The sequence below is a fragment of the Mus pahari genome, chromosome 10 (assembly GCF_900095145.1).
Source record: "Mus pahari chromosome 10, PAHARI_EIJ_v1.1, whole genome shotgun sequence".
Lineage (NCBI taxonomy): Eukaryota > Metazoa > Chordata > Mammalia > Rodentia > Muridae > Mus > Mus pahari.
In genome coordinates, this window is record NC_034599.1 from 88,925,416 (window position 1) to 88,947,791 (window position 22,376).

Below are 22,376 nucleotides of genomic sequence, written 5' to 3' on the forward strand. Positions count from 1 at the left end.
ATGCAACCGTTTGATGAAGAAGCCCTAAGTAAAAAGGCATTTCCGATCCAACCACTAGAGAGCAGTAATAAGCTGTAAGAAATTCTGAAGAACCAGAGAGCCATGTGCAAATCAGTGTTTCTTGCAAGGTGGTTTCTTAAAACTATGCTTATGTTAGCATGATTTACTTGGAGTTATAAGAAAAATTAAAAATATTAATTCTACTTCTTCTGATCTGTGTTTCTACCAATGATTACTGCAACATTAGTATAAAATATACTCATAAACACAAAAATCAGTTTTATGCCAAAACCCTAATGCTTTCAGAAATAAAATGAACCTAACAATATGTCTGGAGTTCTTTGATGGCCTTTCTACCCTTCACTGTAAATTAAAAAGAACAGTATGTATTTTAATTCTAACATTTTGAGGTATTGCTAATGATGGGGTCATGGACGTAAAGAGTCAACAAAACCAGTTTCAAGCAAGCTAAACTGAATCCTTCAAATATGGCACCCTGCAGTTTCAGAGATCTATCTCCACCGGTAAGCCACACTTCTGCTTTATAAGTATCTTATCATTGCTAACTTGTTCTAGGCACACCAACGTCTCTCAAGACATACTGTAAGTTTCTACAAACTGCTGACTGAACACACCTCCCTGCAGCCCACCGGACTGTTGGCTTTACCAAGTGCACACAAGTGCTCACTCTGCTGGGACATCCAACAGGCTTGCCTTTGCTCTTCATCCATCTGAGAATAAGACTACTTAGTTTTCATAAAACAAAGACTCTGCCTAATCTTTTATACCAGCTCTTTCTATTGTAAAGCCCAGTATTGACAGCAATGACTGTAAAAAGTATGAAGCTTCCTGAAATTTATCAATACAAACATTATTTTCTTACCACCATAATGTCAAAGGCAAAAATATTTCTAGTAATTACAAGAGAAAACTATCAAAATTATAATTTCTTTATACTTACGAAGTTCCCCTGCATACACTCTTTCTTGTTCTTCTGACAGGTTTATATTTAAAACAACAGCAGTTCTTAGTGATGCACCACCCACAAGGAAAGGAGCATGATCTTCCCACTCAACACTTTAAAATCACTTTTTGTGGATCTCAAGCAGTATTTGGTAACAATGATTTGAAACAAATACAACTGATAAAATAGTAGCTTTAAGGTAGGAGTATACATCCTCAGGTAGAAAACACAGTAAGGTGAAGCCTGGTGTAAATACCAGAGACCAAAGCTCTTTATTCACTGGGAAGAAAAGATGGAGACTAAAGATGATTTTCTCCAAGGACTATTATTTCAACCAAACGTGTTAGTAAAAGAGGGGGTGTATACGTGCAGGGAGCTGGGTATGTCTGAAACTCAAGATTCTTACTTTTGGTTTTCTTCTTCTTCTGACTCTTCATGCTGGTCAAATAACTCCCACTTAGAAGTCGTTACCGCTAGAGAAAAAAAGAATGTAATTCCATAAGGTAAATCACCATTTTTGCTACAATACAGTAGATAACCAACTTTAGAGCTTGTATTACAGGAGCTTTTATTCCAGCTTATCTCTTCTTCCAGCAGCCAATGCAAGGTGCTCTGCATCTTCTTTTCTCATACCTTATACTAGATTCAAATTCAGAAACGATATCACAGATACGAGCCCAAGTGAGTATAAAGAGAAAGGCAAGTGTAAACTCAATCTAACAAGAATTATAGGAAGATCAAAGCTCAGTGTCTCTGAAAGTGGTCCTCTAAGAGGATTTCCAAATGCATACTGACTACATCTACACTTTGTATTCAAACACCTTAGCCTGGAAAGATAGTAAGGGGGGTGGGGGAAGGAGAGAGGGAGAGCGGGAGGGGGGATAGAAAGTGAGTGTGTATGTGTGATTTGACTACTCTCAAAGCTTCCGTTATTACAAGAGCACCAACAATAAATGAATGCTTATGATAGACTAAAATATGGTAACACTGAATCTGAAGGCTGACAACAAAAGTTTTTACACACAAAGTAAACAAACACACACAAATACAAAGGTAGCAATAATATTAACAAATCAGTTTTCTACCTTCCCCTTTCCAAGTGCTAAGGACCCAACCCAGAGCCTTGCACATGCCAGGCAAGTACTACACTACTCAATGATACCGCTATCCCAGTACACAACTATTTAAAAGCTCAGTGTCTACAATTTACTCACCTTGTGCTTCCAATTCAGATTCATCTACAGCCTCCCATTTTGATGGGGCAACTTTAAATATGGGTTCATTCTTCTTTGAGTCTTCAGTTGCATCCACTATTGAAGAAAAGATGATATATTAGGAGATGTCTCAAACTTGTGGCCTTATCAAAAAGCAAATAAAAAATAAGTCCACATCTAGGAAAACATTGACAGTATCAACAACAAGGATTATGACTAACTCACTCTTTTGCTTGAGACCAAATCTTTAAGTAGAGCCCTTTTATCCATATCCCAAGACCTCTAATAAATGTCTAAGCCTATAACCAGCACTAAATTATACATTTACTATGTTTTCTTATCCTCAGATATTTTTATAAATTAGGAACACTAAAAAAGTAATAAAATAAACATGAAATAACTGTTAGAATGAATTATGATTCCTACAATTTATGAATTTTTTTGCACTCTCCATTTGATATTTGCAGACTGGAATTGGCAGTGGGAAACTTTTATCTCTCAAGAGCAAGGCAAAATGGGTGTGGAGAACTTCTGCATAGAAAACCTGGGTACACAGAAGCATATGGAGGTGAGGGTAGAAAAATAAAAATAAAAAAAATAAAAAAAAAAAAGAAGGTTAACACTGGGCATGTGACTATAAAACAAACACAAGATATTACCTGTAACTTTCAGACTATTGAGACAAAAAGAAAAACCTGCTAATATTATAGGATGATAGTCCCCCCAAAAAGATACCATAATAATGTTCTTTCCTTTGCCACAGTCAAACATATTGCTAGATACCTAAATTTTAAAATGTCAGAAAAGGTGAGTGACTTGACACAGTCAAAAATTAAATCATTTCTCCATACCATCATATGAAAAACTTACGGGATTTTGGCAATTAAACCAGTTAGTCTTATGTTTAGAATGCAAACTTACATGGCACTCCATCCAGATCATCATCGAGACTTTTTATAGGGACCCCATCCAGATCATCAATGGGAGCAGCATCAATGGGAATGCCATCCACATCTTCCAGAGGTGCACCATCAAGCTCTTCCTCAATGGGAGCACCATCAAGATCATCCGGCACATCCTACAGAAACATGCACCACTGTAGTACTTTTTTTGACTTGCTTTAGTCTCTCACTGTCATATTAACTTAAAATCCAGTATATATCAACATGACTAGATATCCTTATTTCCAGAGACAATGTAAATATATGCTTCATTATCCAGACCGCAGAGACAGTAACCATCTGTACACTTATTTGCATAATATATATTAAATGCTTATCCTTGATATCAAGTAGCAAATGAGTCAAGGGTGAAAAGTGTCAGGCTTGGTTTGTCTGCCAAAGAGCTTAGTAAAGGTTTTGTTGTTTAAAAAGAAAATATGTTAGAACAATAGATTGCAAGTGTACATCACCATCTTATTATACTATTTAATAATTAAATTTCCCTTAAAGAAGTCAAAAGGTATACTGAAGCTACACTTAGGCTGAGATCTGGTAACACAGAAAATCCAGAAAGAGAAGAACATGTACAAAGAGCAGTGGAAGAGAAACACTGCACTGAAGAAACTGAAACAAGAGTCTGAGAAGAGGGCAGAAGCATAGCTGTCCCTTTACCAACTGCTGAGGGAGAGCCAGAACATCCTCGAAGGAAGTGAAATGATACTGGAGAAGAACAGAATCAGATGTGTGCTGCACAAAGCACAGCTCCCTGGCTTCCAAAAGCTATTTACCTCAACCTCACTAAATGGTATGGGAGTCAGAGCCCACAAAATCAAGACTCAATAAGACTCCTCTACTACAGAAGTCCAGAAGGATAGACAGGCTGCAACACAGTAACATGATAAAGATGAAAAAAGCCCTCTACTAGGGAACTGAAAGATACTGACTGATACAGGTTAAAAGTCAGAAGAAACTAAATTTTGCAAAATTTTCTTGTAAGAATAATGAATGATACAACCCAGGCCCAAAAGGAGAGTCAGCTACAGAGAGGAAAATTGTTAAGAAAATTAACAATGTGGATAAAAATAATTTGAAATGCTCAAAATGAAAACCTCAATGAAATAAAATTTACAGTAGATGGCATGTAAAGACACTTGTACACAGTCTTAATAATCTGAGTTCAATCCCTGAACTAAGTAAAGTGAACAAGAAAGATTAAAGAATACTGAGGTTGTCTTCTGTCTGCTTCTCGAGAACTGTAGCAAGCACGTGCCTACCCATACTATAAGATTAAAAAGTATGAATGAATGAATGAATGAATGAATGAATAAATAAATAATAAATAAGAGAAAGGGTTTTGGGAGGGTTAGAGTAGGGGTTTTTGGAGGGGGAGGCAGACTAGAGAGATGGCTCAGTGGTTATGAACGCTTGCTCTTGTGAGAAGACTTGAGTTCGACTCCCAGCACGCACGTGTTGGCTCACAATCATCAGTTCTAGTTCTAGAGGGTCTGATATCTGTGGGCACCAGGCATACATGGGTTGTACATTCATACATGTAGGCAAAACATTTATACACATAAGATAAATCTAAAGCAAAACAAAACAGTAGAAACTATCACCAATAGATTCTACCAAGCAGAAGAATCAGGTAAGGAGGACAAAGTAGATGAAATATTCCACTCAATAATGGAAGCAAATGAATAAACAATTATGACCTCAAGCATCCCAGAACTCTGGACAGACACGTCAGAGTAACATGTCTCCCAGTGAGCACAGAGTGATACCAATCAAGCCCTGAAACTGCCAACGAAGAATGCTATACCCAGCAAATTTGTCTTTTAAAAACTGAAAAATAAAAACATTACAATACAAGCATAAACTAAGGCAGTTCACAAGCACCAAGCCAGCAATGCAAAAAGATAATTTAAATGCTATATACAAGAAGAGGAAGGCAGGGCTGGAGAGATGTCTCAGTGGTTAAGAACACTTACTGTTCTTCCAGAGTTCAATTCCCAGCAACCACATGGTGACTCACAACCATCTGTAATGGGATCCAATCCCATCTTCTGGTGTGTCTCAAGAGAGCCAACAATGAATAAATTTTAAAAAAAGATCTTCCATTCATTAAAAAAAAAGAAGAAAAGAAAAAGAGGAAATAAAAAAAGATGAAGACAGTTTCAATCACCAAGAGCCAGGAATGAAGAAAATTTTCAGGAGAGAACTAAATAAACAAAGAAAAGATAGGAAAGAATCCATAATCCACCCTGATAAACCAGCATAGGGGAGAAACTCAAGAATAAATGAACTGAAAAACAATGAACAATCAGAATTATCACCATTAGAAAACAATTCTCAATAATAACCTCAAACACGAATGATCTCACTGTACCAACAGAAAGATTCATGCATTTCTACCAGAAACAGAGATGAAATCTTTGCTAACTATTTAGGAGGAAAAGAGCAAGAGAATGATGATGGACACATCTGGTACCATCAATGATGATGGACACATCTGGTACCATCAATGATGATGGACACATCTGGCACCATCAATGATGATGGACACATCTGGCACCATCAATGATGATGGACACATCTGGTACCATCATGCTACACTTTCCAAGTGTACCTTTACCTTCTTAGCTAGCTTTAACAAAATGTATACAATCCCCAACTCAGGATAATTTGAATTATACTTTTTAAAAATTTGCAATGATGCAGAGTAATACAATTCAGTAATAACTGTGCTCCAAATTTTGATGTTTTCTATATGGTATGATATTTTCATGTTGGGCAGTGGCACTTAGCTATGGCATCTGATCATGTGGGTAAGCATCTACAGTGTTGCATTGCAACCATTTTTAACAGTTTTTCAGTAAGTTACAAGACATAATCAATACTCTCTTTACAACAGTTTCCCGTTAGATCATTTTGCCTAGTTACAGGGTGATTTAAGCACTGTGAGGTGTTCAGACTAAGCCAGGCTAAGCTCTCAGGTTCAGTCATGTTGGTACAAGCATTCAATGTACCTTTAACTTGATGAGACTTACTTGCAGTAAGTTTATGAAGGCCCCCTTGTTAGTTGAAGGGTTTCTATGTATTATTTATTTTCTAATGTATCATAAATCTTTTTAAGTTACTAAAAACAAAACAGAACAAAACAAAAACAGCCACTATCCCATAAGAACACATTGAAAATTCCTGTCTTATGTAACACTGACTCTTGGATTATTTAATGGCAAACAGGTATTTTTCACAAAGAAATATATGTAATATTCCCCTCCCCCAGAAAAAATTTTAAGTACAGAATACCTACCTCTGTTTCCTTTTCTTCAATGATATTTACAAGTCCTAAGAAAATATTCTGAAGTTTGATCAAAAATGGTTCTGGATAAATTGCCCAATCTTCCCATGCTCTGAAGCAGGTCATTACCCGTTGCTAGAGTAATAGAAAACAGACAGTAAATGTCTAGTATAAACAGTATGTCCAAACTTCAGTTCATAGAAATACCACTGTTACTGCGAACTTTCCTTTAAATTGCTAGATCATTTTTTCAAATTAAAAAAGTTAACTACATATATCATTCCCAAATTTGTTTTTTTCTTTTTTGTTCTAGTAATAGTCTTGAGTTCACTTTGCAGGAGTGTTTGGAAGTTTCTTCTAGGTCCCTTGGCGTGTCTTTGCTGTCCTATTTACAGATTCCAGGAATGGGGTCTTGGTAGGGGCATTTAGAAGAGCATTGCTGCTGCTCCCGTAATAGTACTCAGGGCTCACTTATGTAAGTACACTGTAGCTGTCTTCAGACACTCCAGAAGGGGGCGTCAGACTTGTTACAGGTGGTTGTGAGCCACCATGTGGTTGCTGGGATTTGATCTCAGGACCTTTGGAAGAGCAGTCGGGTGCTCTTACCTGCTGAGCCATCTCACCAGCCCCCATTCCCAAATTTTTAAATCAATTCAATGCTATCATCCAAGTAAACATAATAGGTCTAAAAATGTTGGGGAAAAAAACTTGGATTATTATTAATTAAGGTTAACTCCCATGTATATATGAGTCAAATCTTGAAAATCTCACAGTACCTTCTGACCACTAGAAACCAAAGCAAGCATTTATTCTGAACCCATTATGATCCAACGAAGCACTTCCCAGCCCTGAATCTTCCCCACAGTAGTATATTCATTTATTCAGTTGCTACCTTGCGCTTTAACTGGCTCTGTGCTAACACTGGTTTAAAACCTAAGGTTCTCTCTTTCCTTCCTTTCTTTCTTTTTTTTTCTTTCTTTTCTTTTTGGTTTTTTGAGACAGGGTTTCTCTGTATAACAGCTCTGGCTTTCCTGGACTCCTTCGCTTTGTAGACCAGGCTGGCCTGAACTCAAAGAGATCTATCTGCCTCTGCCTCCCCAGTGTTGAGATTAAAGGTGTGCACCACCACACCCAGCCTCATAGTCTTTTATTTAAGAGGTTACTAAAATGAAAAATAAAAACTGAATAGGCTTTTTTCCCTGAAAGCAGCACATTACAATTATTAATAACCTGTTCTGAATGTGCATTTATAATCTAAACAAGAGTAGTATCCAGCACTCCTCACCCTCCTAAAATTTACATCTTCCACACAACCCCAGAAGAACTCTGAAGATCAAGTTTTCAAGTCATTATCAGGGCCATTCTTCAGCCACCTCTGCTCCAGCATTGTTGAGCGGGTCGTGGTTTCACATCTGCAAACACCCACTGCACCTGAACACAGACTGTGGCATAAGTGGCACTGTCTTCATAATGACACACTCCACACTGGGGTCCACAGGGCCTTCCTCCTCTGGTGGCATCTTGTGGTAGACAGCCACTCCGTCTACTCAGTCTTCCCAAAGCTCCAGGCCCTCCTGAGACCCTGGGAGACATGGCTGACCGCTGCCCTCCATGCTCAGTTCCAGATCCGCACTCAAGCTCAAGCACGGTTAGGTCCCTCAGTTAGGTGGCACCCCTAGCCCTGATGCCACAGCATGTGAGGCCACACATCACAACCACCTGCCACAATACTAGAGCCATCAATGCCCTGAAGATACTTTCTGAACAACCATGAATAACTAAAATAAATGTTCCTAATTCAGACAAATTTAATATACCACTGTAAAATAAATAGTCTTCTGAATGTGTTCTTCAGGATGTGAAGGGGGGGAAGGTATTAAAATATTTAAATAAGGCATGAGGACCTGAGTTCGGCTCCCAGCACCTGTACCAGCTGGCTTGTAAAATTCCCTGTAACTCCAACTCCAGGGGAATCCTATGCCTCTGGCCTGGGGAGGCACCTACACTCCACGTGCATACACCGACAAAGAGATAGATATACATAACTAAAATTAATTATTCATTAAAGAAATTTTAAATAAAAATATTTAAATAACATAAAACTAAAAGCTACCTGGCAATACAATATTTAAAAACCTTAAGAGTAAGTCCTAAAGAATCAACATTGTAATATCACTGTACATTCTTTTACAGCCTCTAATGCCCTCCTCCACTTCACACTTCAGGGCACAAACAATAAAATATACATACCTTAAAGTTTTCAGATTGTAAATGGCCTTGAATTGTACGATAAGTAGCATTGAGGTCTGAAAATATCTGACATAGCTTTGTTTCAAAACTGAAATTCAAACAATACATTCTTTAAAACAGAATTTATTTAAAAAAAAAAAATCACATTCTCTTCAGTCCACTGGCCAATGAAAATCTGTCCTGTTCTTATAACACAAATAAAGAAATTCAAAATATTAGAGTTCTTCTTTAGCAGGCAACTTCATATTTAGGATGAATTGAGCAATCTGGCCCTTTGTGTCATATAAGAAAACAAACTTAAAAGGTAAATGATGTATATAAGGCAAAAAAGTATTAACAATAAAAGTAGGGCTCTCCTAAAACCATTCACATACACACATACTCACAGACACACAGACACATATATGCAGCCTGAGCTAACCTAGGACTCTGCTATGTAGTCAAGGATAACCTTGAACTTATCTTCCCACCACACCTGATTTTGTACAGTGCAGAGGATCAAACCCAAGAGCTTTTATACACTAGACAGTTCTCTACCAACTAAACTCCACTACATCATGACTTATTTTTTTCAAAGATCACCTGGATGCTGTAAAGAGAACAAACCAGGGTGTAGAAGAGGGAAAGCCAGACAATGGCAGTATGGGCCAGCAACCAGGAAAGTGGTGCTAGTTTGCTTCTCTAGATATAAAACATATTTATATCAATAAGAAGTGTTATACATAAAGTGAGAGGAATCAGACAGACTCCAAAGTTGGGAATTTAAGAGACAGAAATGCAGATCAGCCCTCTGTAAGTTTCCCACTATGTAGCTTAGCTAGAATGACCTTGAGCTACAGATCTCCCTGCCAGGATCACAGTGTGAACCCCACACCTGTTTTTGAGTGCTGCTGGATCAAACCCAGGGCTTCTCTATGCCAGGAAAATACTCAAACAACTGGGTTACAATTCCCAGCCCAGGCCACAAATCTGATTTCCTTTTGGAGTCAATTCCTTTCCCAGAGCCCGATTATTTAACAAGCACAGAAGAGGAGCTGCGTGGAACTGAGGATTTGTATAGGAATTATGATGTCCACTACAACTCTCTCCTGCTTTAGCAACGTTCTAAGAACAAGAAAAATCAATGAATAGGGCTGGAGAGACAGCTGTTTAGAGCACTGGGGTCATTCAGCTCCCAGTACGACCATAACAGATCATAAATACAATTCCAGAGGATCTAATACCTTATAACCTACATGGGCACCAGGCACACATGTGCATACATAATATATACAGGCATAGCACTCATGGAAAAATAAAAATAAATCTTTTTTAAAAAAATTAATACAGTGATTATCAAAAGAAAACAATGTTAAACCTTTGGTTTTTTCTTTTTCCATAGCATTATTTATTATACTATTTATGCTTATTATAAAGTAGCTAAATGGGCAAAATAATGTAGTTTTCAATTATTTAAACTCTACCTATTTGTTCTACTGTAAATATTTAAGAAATAAAATATAAAGCATGGTGGTTCATATTAAAATCCTGCACCTGGAAGGTTAGGATAAAAAGACTGCCACAAGTTCAAAGTCAATCTGGGCTGCACACTAAGTTCTAAGCAATCTGGGCTAAAGTAAGACCTTTAGCTCAATAAAACAAACAAACAAACAAACAAACAAACAATGGTCAGCTACATGGCTCAGTGGATAAAAACACTTGCTGCCAAGGCGAACAACGTAAGTTCAACCCCTGGGCCCCATGTGCTGAAAGGAAAGACTCAACCCCGACAAGTTGTCCAACGGAGGTCATGCTCCACGTTCAGACATACATACACACAAATGTCATTAGAAAGAAAAACTGGAAAAAAAAAGGTTTTCAAAAAACTGTTTTATTTAGCTTACATTGGTTTAGTCCAATAAACCTTAAGTTTATGTGTTTAAGAGTTCTACTAAATGAGTAGATTAAAATAATCTTTAAACCATTTTCTTTATTATTATTCTTCTGGGGCTGGGGGTTGAAGTCGGGTTAGAAGACCACTTTATGGAGTCATTTATTCCCTTCCCCCTTTATAGATCAAACTCACAGGCTAGCACAGCAAGCACCTTAACCCAGAACCATCTCAACGACCCCTAAAATTATTTCCTATTAATGAAGAATGCTAACAGAACAACTCTCTTTTTGGTCTCCTCATCCTTAAATACATTACTTCAAGAGTATCAACTCATATCTTATACTTACAATTTTCTGTAATATGAAGCATTGGCAACTTTGGCTGAAGAGTTGTATAAAACATCAGAAACCAAATATAATCTGGCAATCTATAAACAAAATAAGGCAAAACGAAAACATTGGCTAATAGAATATCTAGGGAAAAAAATCGTACATTCATACTTTGAAGTAGTGGCAGAGGCTAAGTTTGGCATCAATTTAACAGTAACTACTGACTACTAGAGACCCAACATCATTACAATCATGACTTTTGCAGGAATACAATCTGTTCATTTATTTACATTTCAACCAGTTTCTCAGAAAGAAGTAAGACTATATAGAAAAGATGTTATCAGTCAAGTTCTTTATGTCAAAAAAGAACTTTTTATAATTTTTTAAAAGTTCACATTTAAAGTCAATTATTATCCCACCTTCTCTTAACTAAATGTGTAGGAAGAAAAATCACTTCTATTACCTTCTTGGGAAGAGGTGTCTTTAAGATGGACAGCGACTCAGTAATGCAATCCACTATTTCTTCAGCAGCTTCAGCATTATTAAGACAGAAAACCATGGCATCTCCAATATCATTTTTCCTTGGAGTTAATCCTCGCAAGATTTCTTCTAATTTATCCCGCTGTCTGAATATAAATTTTCACTTATAAATATTTAAACACAACATCTTAAGTGTCCCAATAATTACTACTGCTCACAGACTATCTTCTCATGGTTGTTTTTCTAGTAAACCAGTTACCATGTTCACCTCACAAAAACACATTTAAAACCCACTCAGATAAAGTTGTTTTAAAAGACTGAGATTTGTTAGGTTCCCCAAACTGGCTACAATTTTTTAAAGAACTTATATAAAGAATACTTTTTTTAAAAAATTAACAAAATATTCTAATGACATTTTTAAAACTTAAAATGAGTAAATTTTAAATTACGATTTTTTAAAAAGCCTCCAAAAGTATTCCACTCTTAATATCCCCACTTAAAACAGAAAACCTCTAATTTCTCCACATCCTTCCTTTGAAAGAAGTATCACTTTAGCACTTTTACAAGGAATTAAAGTAGGATAAACTTTTTCTGTAAGGAAAACATAAATATTTTTAGGTCCTACTTATAAGACAGTTTCTCTACTCCTGTAATTCCAAGGTACTCTTACATACATACAAAGAAACAAGCATCATTGTGTTTCAATAAAACTTTATTTACTTGGAAGACAAGATGGCACAACAGGTAAAGGCACTTGCCTCCAAACCTGATGACCTCAGTTCCATCCCTAGGACCCAAGGTGAGAGGGGAAAAAAAAAGAAAAAAGAAAGAGTCCTGCAAGTTGTTCCCTAACCTCCACATATATGCCATAGCGTATGCCTAAACCACAAAATATAGTAGTCAGAACTTTAACCTCTATTTACAAAACCAGGAGATAGCTAGATTTAGACTGAGGACTGGGTCTGCAGCTAATTTAATGAGCATAAACCTAAAGGAACAAACATACTCAACAGCTGAAGGACTCCACTAACAACCACTGTCACCAGCAATGCAATGACACAATGGGTATTAAGCCTCACACACTTTACAAAGAAGTATTTAACATTATATGTCAAGTCTCTTTTTAATAATTCATTTTTATGTGCATTGCTGTACTTCCTGCACATATGTCTGTGTGAGAGTGTCAGATCCCTAAAACTGGAATTAGAGCCTTATGGGTGCAGGGTATTGAAGAAGGGTCCTTTGGAAGAACAGCCAGTGCTCTTAACCACTGAGTCATCTCTCCAGCCCCCATACTAACATCTTTTAGCCAACCTCCATACTAAAATCTTTAGCCAGCATTTTTCATGAGATATGAAGAACCCCCAAACACTTATTAAATAATCTGCTTTTTAAAATGTGGATAACTCACTATACCAATTCTAAGCAAGCACCAGTTTTTTGGGTAAGATTTAATTTTTACCCTATGTTTGTGTGTTTTACTTCCAGATATGAGTAAACATGCACAACATGCATATCTGATGCCTGCAAAGGCCTAAGGAGGACATTGGATCCTGAGAACCGGAGGTACAGGTGGATGGTTATGGGCCACCGCCTAGGTGCTGGTCCTTGGCAAGGGCGGCAAGTGCTCACTTATTAGGTGAGCCATCTCACCAGGGAGCACTAATAGTCAAGTTTCCTAGCTGCCATCTCAGAACTACTACAAACACAAACTATGGAAAGAAAGGCTGTGCATAGCCAATGCTGACCCAACTAGCTACACAGTAACTTTTCCTCTTTTACCTTTCACTCTGGCAAGAATTCTAACAGTCTCTGGCAATTTGTGTAAGAACTTAATCCTTAAAGTGCAATGCTAGAGAAAGAGTTCAACTGTGTTTAAGAGACAATCACTAGTTTCATCAGGAAGAGGATCAACAGGATAATTACTTGTATTTTCCACTATGTTTATCCAAGATGTCTAAAATCATAAAGTATAAATAAAACATTCCCAAGTGAAAATACCATGTTATCTTACAGCTGAAACAGTTACAGTAAGACACTAATGAAAGCAACCATTAAAGCAACTTTCCTGAATACATAAGAGAAAAAATCTTACTCTTCCTTGAGTGCTCCCTTCTTACTAGGCTCTTCTACAAATGCTTCTGTCTCTTGCTCCTCAGACATCCCATGAAGGTATGGATTTAATGGTGGTGGCCTCCAAAAAGACCCATTTTTGAACATTCGAAAATCTTCTGTCCGCCATTTCGTTGGAGAATCTCCCTGGTAATACCCAGAATGTCACTTGATTAGTCTGATTAACCCTCACAGGTAAAGACAGCAGAGCAATCACCCTACTTGCCTGCAGAATAGAATAAAGCTTCCACCTGTAGTACACATGGGCTGGTGTCTGGTTTTCAAATAAGAACCTAAACAAAACAAACGAAAACATTAAACACCATATTCTTCAGGAGAGAGCTATCTACTTTAGTATCTACATAAAGCCAGCTCCTTATCAGCCTATTCAATTAAAAAAAGAGAGAGAGAGCTACATAAATAAAACAAATGAGAAATTCTATTGCCTCTTACTTCTAAAGACCAAAAACAAAGATTCTGAGAAAAGAGGAGAAAGGGTCCTCTCATCTTCTATGACATCCAGCTTTCTACGTCCCAGACTGTCTTACAAACTAATCTGAATGTCCAGAATGCGTATTCTCACTGAGTCATATGACTGTTTTCAGAATTTTTAAAAAATTTTTGTTTGAGATGGGATCTCTCTATGTAGTCATGACCGTCCTGAAACTCAGTATATACTCCAACAAGCTGCCCTCAAACTCCAAGAGATCTATCTGCCTCCCAAGTCCTAGGATTAATGGTATACAACATCACACCATACTAGGCATGGCTGTTTTTTATAAAACACAAGATGATACATTAGAATACTGGAAAGATTTTTTCAATTTGTAAATCTGAAAAACCTTTACCCCATTTAACACTTAATGTCTTAGATAAAGCAATTCAGATGATTTCCTGACAAAATACTTTGCTCAATTCTAGCTTGCTTATAGCTCTTTCACTGAAAAGCATAATGAAATACTATTTTCCTCCTAGAAAATGCTGAGTTGTTATACCATAACTATATAAGTGATGGAAAACCAATCTAAGCACATTCTAGTCTAACTACTAAGACTCATTCATCCTGCAAAAATCTTTTTTCTTCTTCTTTTTCTTTTACTTTTTTTTTTTTTTTAGAATTTTATTCTTAGATATACATCATTTATTTGTTCATATATGTGCATGTGCTTGTACAGGTAAATGACAGCCAAAGGACAATGTTTGGAAATCTTTTCACTCTTCCAAAACTACATGGGTTCTGGATATAGAGTTTCTGGAAGGTAAAAAGATGTCTGGAAATGATTAGATGGATGGCAGTGTTGTATAGTAATGTGAATGTACTTAATGCCCTCAAACATAGTTAACTCAGAAGCTCTGTTATAGATCTATTACCATAATAAAAGTAGCACACCTGAACATAGGATTGTTGATTTCTCTGTTCATAATCATAGCTTCAAACATTGGCCCTTCACGTACAACAAATTCTATCATTCGGTGTATCAGGGCGAGTAAATTCCTACAACAACAACACAGTTAAAGAAAATGGATTCAGACATATCCCTATATAAAACTACTCTTAAGTTACTAAAATGGTGCAGTTAAAAAATCATTCTGCTAACAGATTTTAATATCAAAAAGTAATGTGGAGCACACACTAAAGGCCTTGAGCATTAAGAGGGAATAGGGCAGTGAGGGCAGAGAAGTGGGAAGGAAGGAAAGAAGGAAGGGAGGGAGGGAGGGAGGGAGGGAGGGGTGAAGGAGTGTGGGAAGCCACAACAGCCTGATAGTAACAGATTTAATTTTCTAAATGCCACTTAACATTATTTTCAAAATGCAAAAAAGTAAAATTATAAATCACAACTAATTGGATAGCTGCAAATACGTAAAATCAGCCAACTTACAATTTGCATGTTACAGCCATTTAAAAATGCACACACTATGTCTGTTTTAAGAGAAAATACTCCTAATACAGTCACTTTCATAATGATACTGAAATGTTATAACCATAACTTTAATTTATAAAACTGCAAAACTAACAAATTAAAGATCTGATTTAATAAAAGATCCATCTAAATTACTGTGTTTCTAATATACACATATCAGATGGAGTTTTTACTAAATCTGACCTTTAATGAGGCAACATCCCTTTGCAGCACACTTCAAAATTAGTTTAGAATTCCTAACAGGTAATCCTGCTTATATACTATCAACAAATGAAAAGTTATATTGCAAAGCCATTAGTGAATGAATTCCAAAACATGGGACATGGTGAGGTGCCCACTCTCTGTAATGCTAATCTTCCAATAGTTAAACCAAAAAGATATGAGTAACTGTTTATTAAGTCACTTTATTGGTTACATTTATAGAAAGAATTTTTCTTTTAAATCTGAAAATCTTTAATAAAGATTCCAAATTAATTTCAGACACTGACTAATGTGTCAGGCAGAAACAACTCAGCTTACATATTCATAAGCTGCTCTAGACTTCTCCTTCACCAGTCCCCTAGTAGTACAAAGTTGGCAAGTAAAGCAAAAGGATATTGGCTCACAGTGTAAGAACACATATACTGTATCTTAAGCAGTCTCAACTCAATTAAGTCCATGTAACTGCTAGAATATAAATATAGTTATAGAAGACAGATTTGGGTGGGGGGAGTGAAAGCGCTCCATAATACTTTGTTTCAAAGTATCTGACTGTGAAATAATCTCAAAATTATGAACTATATTTTCTACAGTTTTCAAACAAGCCAACTTAAATGGACACTGATATGTAGTAGAAAAAAATAATTCTAAAGACCAAAAAATCACATGGAGGTTTAAAATTTTACAAAGGGGAAATTATATATTTAGAACTACCAATTCAACTTCAAATTGTTAAAAAACAAATCACTTAATTTTAACTTAAAATTTATTTTCCTTCACAATAATATTAACTGCTGTGCAGATATGCAGTACTACTCCATAGTAAGAAGGAACTCTCAACACCCATGCAGTTCGTGGCACTGTTTAGACAGGGGCCATCCAATTGTCATTCAGTTCTAAAATCCCCATTGCTATAAGGCAAGTCAAACTCAGGGAAGTTTTATGTGCAAATCATAAAACATGAGCATTGACCAGGTGGACAAATGTTATAGATACAGAGATTTTTATCAATATAGTCAAAAACAGCTTGACTTCATTAATTTAAAGAACAAGAAAAATGATTTATCAAGTTTAAAACCAAAGGATTCATTCTAATAGTAAGTCAAAACTTTTCAGTAAAATGTAATTTTGTTTAAAAATAAGCTGTGTCGCACATAAAATTCCTAAACTTGTTTTTGTTTTGTTTTGTTTTTTTGAATGTTAAAAAAATACTTTCCCTGTAAACATTTTAACAGTGGAAAAATAACCCACGATAGTATTAAACAAGCTTGTAACTAATAAAAATCTATCTTTATTAAATTACAAGTTTAAAGGAGCTTCTAAAATGTTTCATATGTTATTTAAAATCAAAATGTGACAATTAGTTGCTGCTGACTTGGAATCGAAAGGAAGGCGTTATCATACTCTTCCCTTAAGGATTATATAATTTTCTTATTTAAAAAATTATTTTTCTATCAAAACAAAACAGTGTAGTACAAAAAATGTTATATTTTAAAGTGCATTATTTTATTTTTAAACAGTAATTATCTTATTCTGGGTAACCAAAACAAAAAAAGAGGTCTCTCAGTTATAATAAGAAGCACATTTATTGGAGTCGATCGTACCAATGTCTGGTAAACCTGTATACTTTCCCAATCCATCCCATGATGCCTTCCTGGTCCCCCGCTGCCGCAGACAGCTCAGCTGGTGTTGCTCACCAAGGCCAATGTCAAAGAGAATTTGGAATTCTTTTGTGTTCATTTATTATTCAACCAGTGTTGTGTTTCTGTGTTTGGGAAAAGGCTGAGCTTGACTGAGCAAGAGCACACCTACATGATTGTTCATTAGCAGTGGATTAAAAAAGAAAAAAAGAAGAAAGAAAAATAATAAAAGAGATCCAAATGCCTTTACTATGACTAAAAGGTCTTAATACATCCAGTGTCCATGAAAACAATTAAAATTTCTTCTTAAAATCAATTAGGAAAAAAAAGAAAAACAATACAACTGCACCTCCACTAAGATCTAAAATCAAGATTGTATATTTAAGTTATGTAATCCAGAAACCAAGATAAATAAAGTGGGTCAAATTGTAATATTGTCTAAACTTTAAAACTCGTTTTACTTATATACCTATTTTCCCTTCACAATAGTTTCAAATTACCAGACCAACTCCACATTATTTAAACATTCTAATTTCTAAAGCTATTTAAAAACTCTCTAAAATGATAATAAAAAACAAAAGAAAAGATGACATAAAATTGCAAAGTGTACTAAACTTAATTTTTACACATACCTCCAAATATAGTGGGAAGGAGCCATTGCTCAGTCAAGATATTACCTTTTCCTCAACACCAGTTCTTTTCAATTCAGAAGGGGATATTGTCTATATTTAGATCAGTAATAATAAAGAAAAACATGTACCTTTCTGTTGGGATAACCACTTTGACTATGGCTTGCGACAGAGTCTGTATATGAAGTCACATCAGATAATAAACATAGAATATGTGAGTATTGTTAACAAGTAACAAGCAAAAATATACATATGCATTGAAAACACTACACATCTAATCACAAGTTCTGCAGGCAATCACTGCACTTGAAGTAATTATACACTAAGCAATTACATAATGCAAATGGATGTGTTCTCAGTGAACAGTTACTGTTCACCAAATGCAAGGCATCAGAACATTCCTGCTAGAATGCACATCAATGTACTGAACTAGAATGCACATCAATGCACTGAACTAGAATGCACATCAATGCACTGAACTAGAATGCACATCAATGCACTGAGACAGGGGCTACACTGACAATTAGCAGATAAAGATTTAATCTGTGAAGTAATTTAACTGTCTGCCTCTGACCATACAGTTGGCTACTTTGTTCCCAAGCCTTTAAAACCAGCCCTGGCATTTCAAGTGTAGTCAACTCATAATAGAACCAACAAAGTCTTATAACTTGAAATTAAGTTGGTTTTATGTTTAATAAATAAAAATATTCACCCTTTGTTTTTACTAGATTAGTTAACTATTTTTGAAATATCATATATGCTATTATATAGTCTAATAACAAGACCTTGAAAGCTATGTTAGTTTGCTGTCATCCAAACAATTTAACTATTTAGGTGGGCTTTCTTAATTGAAAAGTCACTTAACCAAATAAAAACTATCACGTTCTCAAAACAAAGTAAATCCAAACACTGTCTACAACACTGGGGGCGGAGGGTGGGGGAAGAGGGTGTGCTTACTGAGTAGTCAAAAGGGAATGGTAGCCACAAATAAAAATATTAAATATGACCTAATATTTCAATACAGGGTTTTCATGGGCTAAGGCAGGGAACATATTTACTTATTTATGAGTTGCCAGAGTAACACACGTCTATAAAATTGTTGAAAAGAAACACTACCACAGATACAGTATTTACATATTAGAAGCAGTCCTATGTACATTTTTAAAATTACCTTCTCGAAATCCTCCTTGTTTTTAGGTGGTGGTAACATGGGAGCATTGGGGTTTTTTAATCGCTCTCTAGGCTGCGCATTAAAAGGCAGTCCGGATGGAGGTGGGGGGAGCGTGTGTTCCATCATAGAAGGCGGAATGTATATTGGATGTGGAGGAATTGGCACAGCTTTACCCCAACCTAACTTCATTTCAAAAGACATAATCATTTTTCCTACAAAAGAAAAAAAGAAAGGAAAAAGGTTACTTTGACAAACTCCAGAGAAAAAGTATTTCTGAATTAAATTTCCTCTGTATGTTTTCCAATTTGATCCAATTCTCAAGAGTTTTATGATTAATTTTCTACATCAAAGAAATACCTGACTCCTACAAATGGACAATAAGGACTTTACCATTTAAGTTCTTTAGAGCTCTTTCAGCATCTCTTCTGTTCATAAAAGCCACAAAGCCACAATTTCTTTCTCGTGCTCTTTCTTCATCAGTTCTAGGCCACATAATTTTTACACTAGCTAATGGTCCAAATCTTCCAAATTCTTGGCACAGCATTTCTTCATTCATCTATTAAAAGATCAGAGTGTTCGGTTATGCAACAAAAAGAAAGGGAGGGGCTAAGAATACTATGCATCCCAGAAAGCAAAATCATTTTAAAAAGTAGAAAGCAACATATTAATGCTACAGTATTACACTCAAAAACTAGAAACTCTACATTGGCAAAAAACCTGCCATACTGGGGCATTTGAAGTACTTTCATATTAGAAGCCTTCTATTTTATTTAAATAAGCAGTTAGGGCTTAACATCTTAAGAGCTACTGAACCAAAGGCATGTCTGATTTCTCTTCCTGTTTGAAGATCTTGGGATCTAAACGCCTATGCAATCACAGCACAGGGAGATAGGAAACACAAGGAGCCCAAGCTCCACCTTAAACAAGAAAACATGGAGAAAAGGAAAGAGGACCTCCCTAAGAAAGCAAGCTGCCTATCAGAAAGAGGTGCCTCAGAGTACAAACTAGTTACTAAGGAAGACACATCTCCACAAATGTACAGGAAACAATTCGGATCCAACTAATAAGCCCCAAGTTTTCAAAACAATTATTAAATACTATCTAATTCCATCAGATTTGTCAAGTTCAGAATCTTAATTTTATCTAGTTATCCAACAACAAAAAAAAATACACATAAGCCAACATTCATTTTATTTTCCTTATATTACCTGTGGATTAATGTTTCCAAGGTATAAATTTGTAGTGCTGGGATCTCCTACATCATGTGAGCCAGGTGCATAATCATCAAGAACTAGAACAAGGAGAAAAAACAAGTTACACCCTGCGAAATACAAAGTTGAGACAATTTCTAATACTTAAAAAAGCAAAAAATCGGTATTACCACCAGACGATCTATTTCTTCTTGAAGGCACATCCACTTAAAGGGGGAAAAAGAAAGCAACTCTTAGTTTCTAGGACAGTAAGTCATAAATATGTGCACTAAGATAAACATCACTTACTAGAACGTCGCTGACCATCAGAGTCTGACTGAGGAGGCTCAAACCGACTTAACCTGCCTTTTGTTTTATGTCTCTCATCACGTTCTTCCTGAATTCTGTTGAAAATGATTATAGTTAGCTAAGAGAACACCACAAGTTATTCATATTTAGTAAGTTTACCTAGGTATTATTTTCAAATAATATAACGTATTTATTTGCATTAGTAACAATTATAACCAAGATTAGTGAGCCCCTCAGTCACAGAACAGGAATGATGACTCTCTTAGGGTGAAAAGGAAATTCAACATAAAACTACTACTTACGTTTTTGCTCTTAATAGATTTGATGACACCTAACTTGTACCCCAGTGAATAAAAAGGATTTCAGACAGAAAATAAGCCATCTGAATTAAATCTATACATACAAACAGCAATAGACACTGAATAAACGCTAATTGATTTTCAAGCACATCCTATCTATTGTAGCTTCAGAAATCTCACTTGTAAGCCATATACGTACCAACAGCTATAATTATCAGTACAATATGTCTATGATAGAATTCTTTTTTTTAAAGTTTTTTTTTTAATTTTTATTTATTTTATGTATGTGAGTAGACTGTTGCTCTCTTCAGACACACCAGAAGAGGGCATCAGATCCCATTACAGATGGTTGTGAGCCACCATGTGGCTGCTGGAAATAGAACTCCGGACCTCTAAAGAGCAGCCAAGTGCTCTTAACCACTGTGCCATCTCTCCAACCTGATAGAATTCTTCCTATAAAACTTACTGTTTTAGTTCTTCTTTGAAAAGTTCCAAATTGCTTTTTTTCTTTTCCTTCTCCCCTTTCTTCAATGGCTATAAAGAATATAATAAGTTATAGTTGAAATAAAAAAGATTAAACAAAATTTATGCTTTCTTTTTGAGATGATAAAAATTTCTGGAAACACAAAATGGCAATTTTTGAATAACCTTGAATTTATCATCTAATTACATACACTTTGAAGAGCAAATTTTAAGGTATGTGAATTACATAGCAATAAATCTGCTTTGTTTTGTTTTCAGAGGTATCTTGACAGCCACACAAGAAAAATCCATCTCACTATTTAATGTAATCATATTTAATTAACCAATGTGGCTCCAAGTGACCTGATCCCACATTTATCGACCTATTACCTCTCATAAAACTATTTCCAATGAACAAAAAAAAAAAAAAAAAAAAAAAACCTCTATAATGAGAACTTATCAAAATAAACACACCAATTTCTAATTAATTCCTAAAAGGTCCCAAAACCATATGTACTACATGTTGCTAATAATTTTAGGATTATAATCTAGAACTGTTAAAAAAAAAAATTTACCCTACATTTACAACTCAACTTTTGACTTGCAATATATAATACATACATAGACAAAGGTTCAAAGACTATCATTACCACGTCCTAACCCAATCTATCACCGCTTATCTAGATGAATTACTGAGTTAGTCATCATCAAAACTCAATACCTACTTCAAGACTTATAAACCGTGTACAGTAGATGCACTCAGAGTACCAATAACAATGCCAAATTCTAAAATAAATGCTCAATTATTTAAAAATGACTTACGGGTTTTTTCGTCTCTATCACAAGAAGAGACGGGGGCCTTTCATTGGATGACTGATTTGGAGGATTTTTTTGATCTGCAAACCTTGAAGATGGCTTATAGATTTTACCTCTTTTTTCATCTGTTTCATGTTCATCTGAAATTTAAAATACTAGTTTTTAGAACTAACTTCATATAATTTTCTTAAGAAAATTAAGATGCTTTTAGTATTAAGATTTGAATATAAAACTAAATTCACATACTACCACTCAACCTAAAATAATAAAATAACA

At 35.6% G+C, this 22,376-nt stretch overlaps 1 protein-coding gene across 4 annotated transcripts in view; it reads right to left on the reverse strand.

The window, feature by feature from the left end:
- The window catches only part of U2surp (U2 snRNP associated SURP domain containing), a 57,171-nt gene that overhangs the window by 15,820 nt on the left and 18,975 nt on the right, over nt 1–22,376 (reverse strand). For 2 of the 4 annotated variants that reach the window (XM_029542834.1, XM_029542833.1), the window contains 18 exons: nt 22,107–22,240; nt 21,289–21,356; nt 20,524–20,618; nt 20,409–20,441; nt 20,233–20,315; nt 19,415–19,580; nt 19,025–19,236; nt 17,985–18,028; nt 14,855–14,959; nt 13,691–13,757; nt 13,448–13,611; nt 11,336–11,498; nt 10,891–10,970; nt 8,671–8,758; nt 6,433–6,555; nt 3,100–3,256; nt 2,179–2,274; nt 1,371–1,437 (listed from right to left, as the gene is read on the reverse strand). In XM_029542834.1, coding sequence (XP_029398694.1) covers nt 1,371–1,437; nt 2,179–2,274; nt 3,100–3,256; nt 6,433–6,555; nt 8,671–8,758; nt 10,891–10,970; nt 11,336–11,498; nt 13,448–13,611; nt 13,691–13,757; nt 14,855–14,959; nt 17,985–18,028; nt 19,025–19,236; nt 19,415–19,580; nt 20,233–20,315; nt 20,409–20,441; nt 20,524–20,618; nt 21,289–21,356; nt 22,107–22,240 — 1,945 coding nt within the window. Of the gene's footprint in view, nt 1–1,370; nt 1,438–2,178; nt 2,275–3,099; nt 3,257–6,432; nt 6,556–8,670; nt 8,759–10,890; nt 10,971–11,335; nt 11,499–13,447; nt 13,612–13,690; nt 13,758–14,854; nt 14,960–17,984; nt 18,029–19,024; nt 19,237–19,414; nt 19,581–20,232; nt 20,316–20,405; nt 20,442–20,523; nt 20,619–21,288; nt 21,357–22,106; nt 22,241–22,376 lie in introns of all 4 variants that reach the window. The other 2 variants (XM_021205959.1, XM_021205958.1) reach the window with 1 other exon arrangement.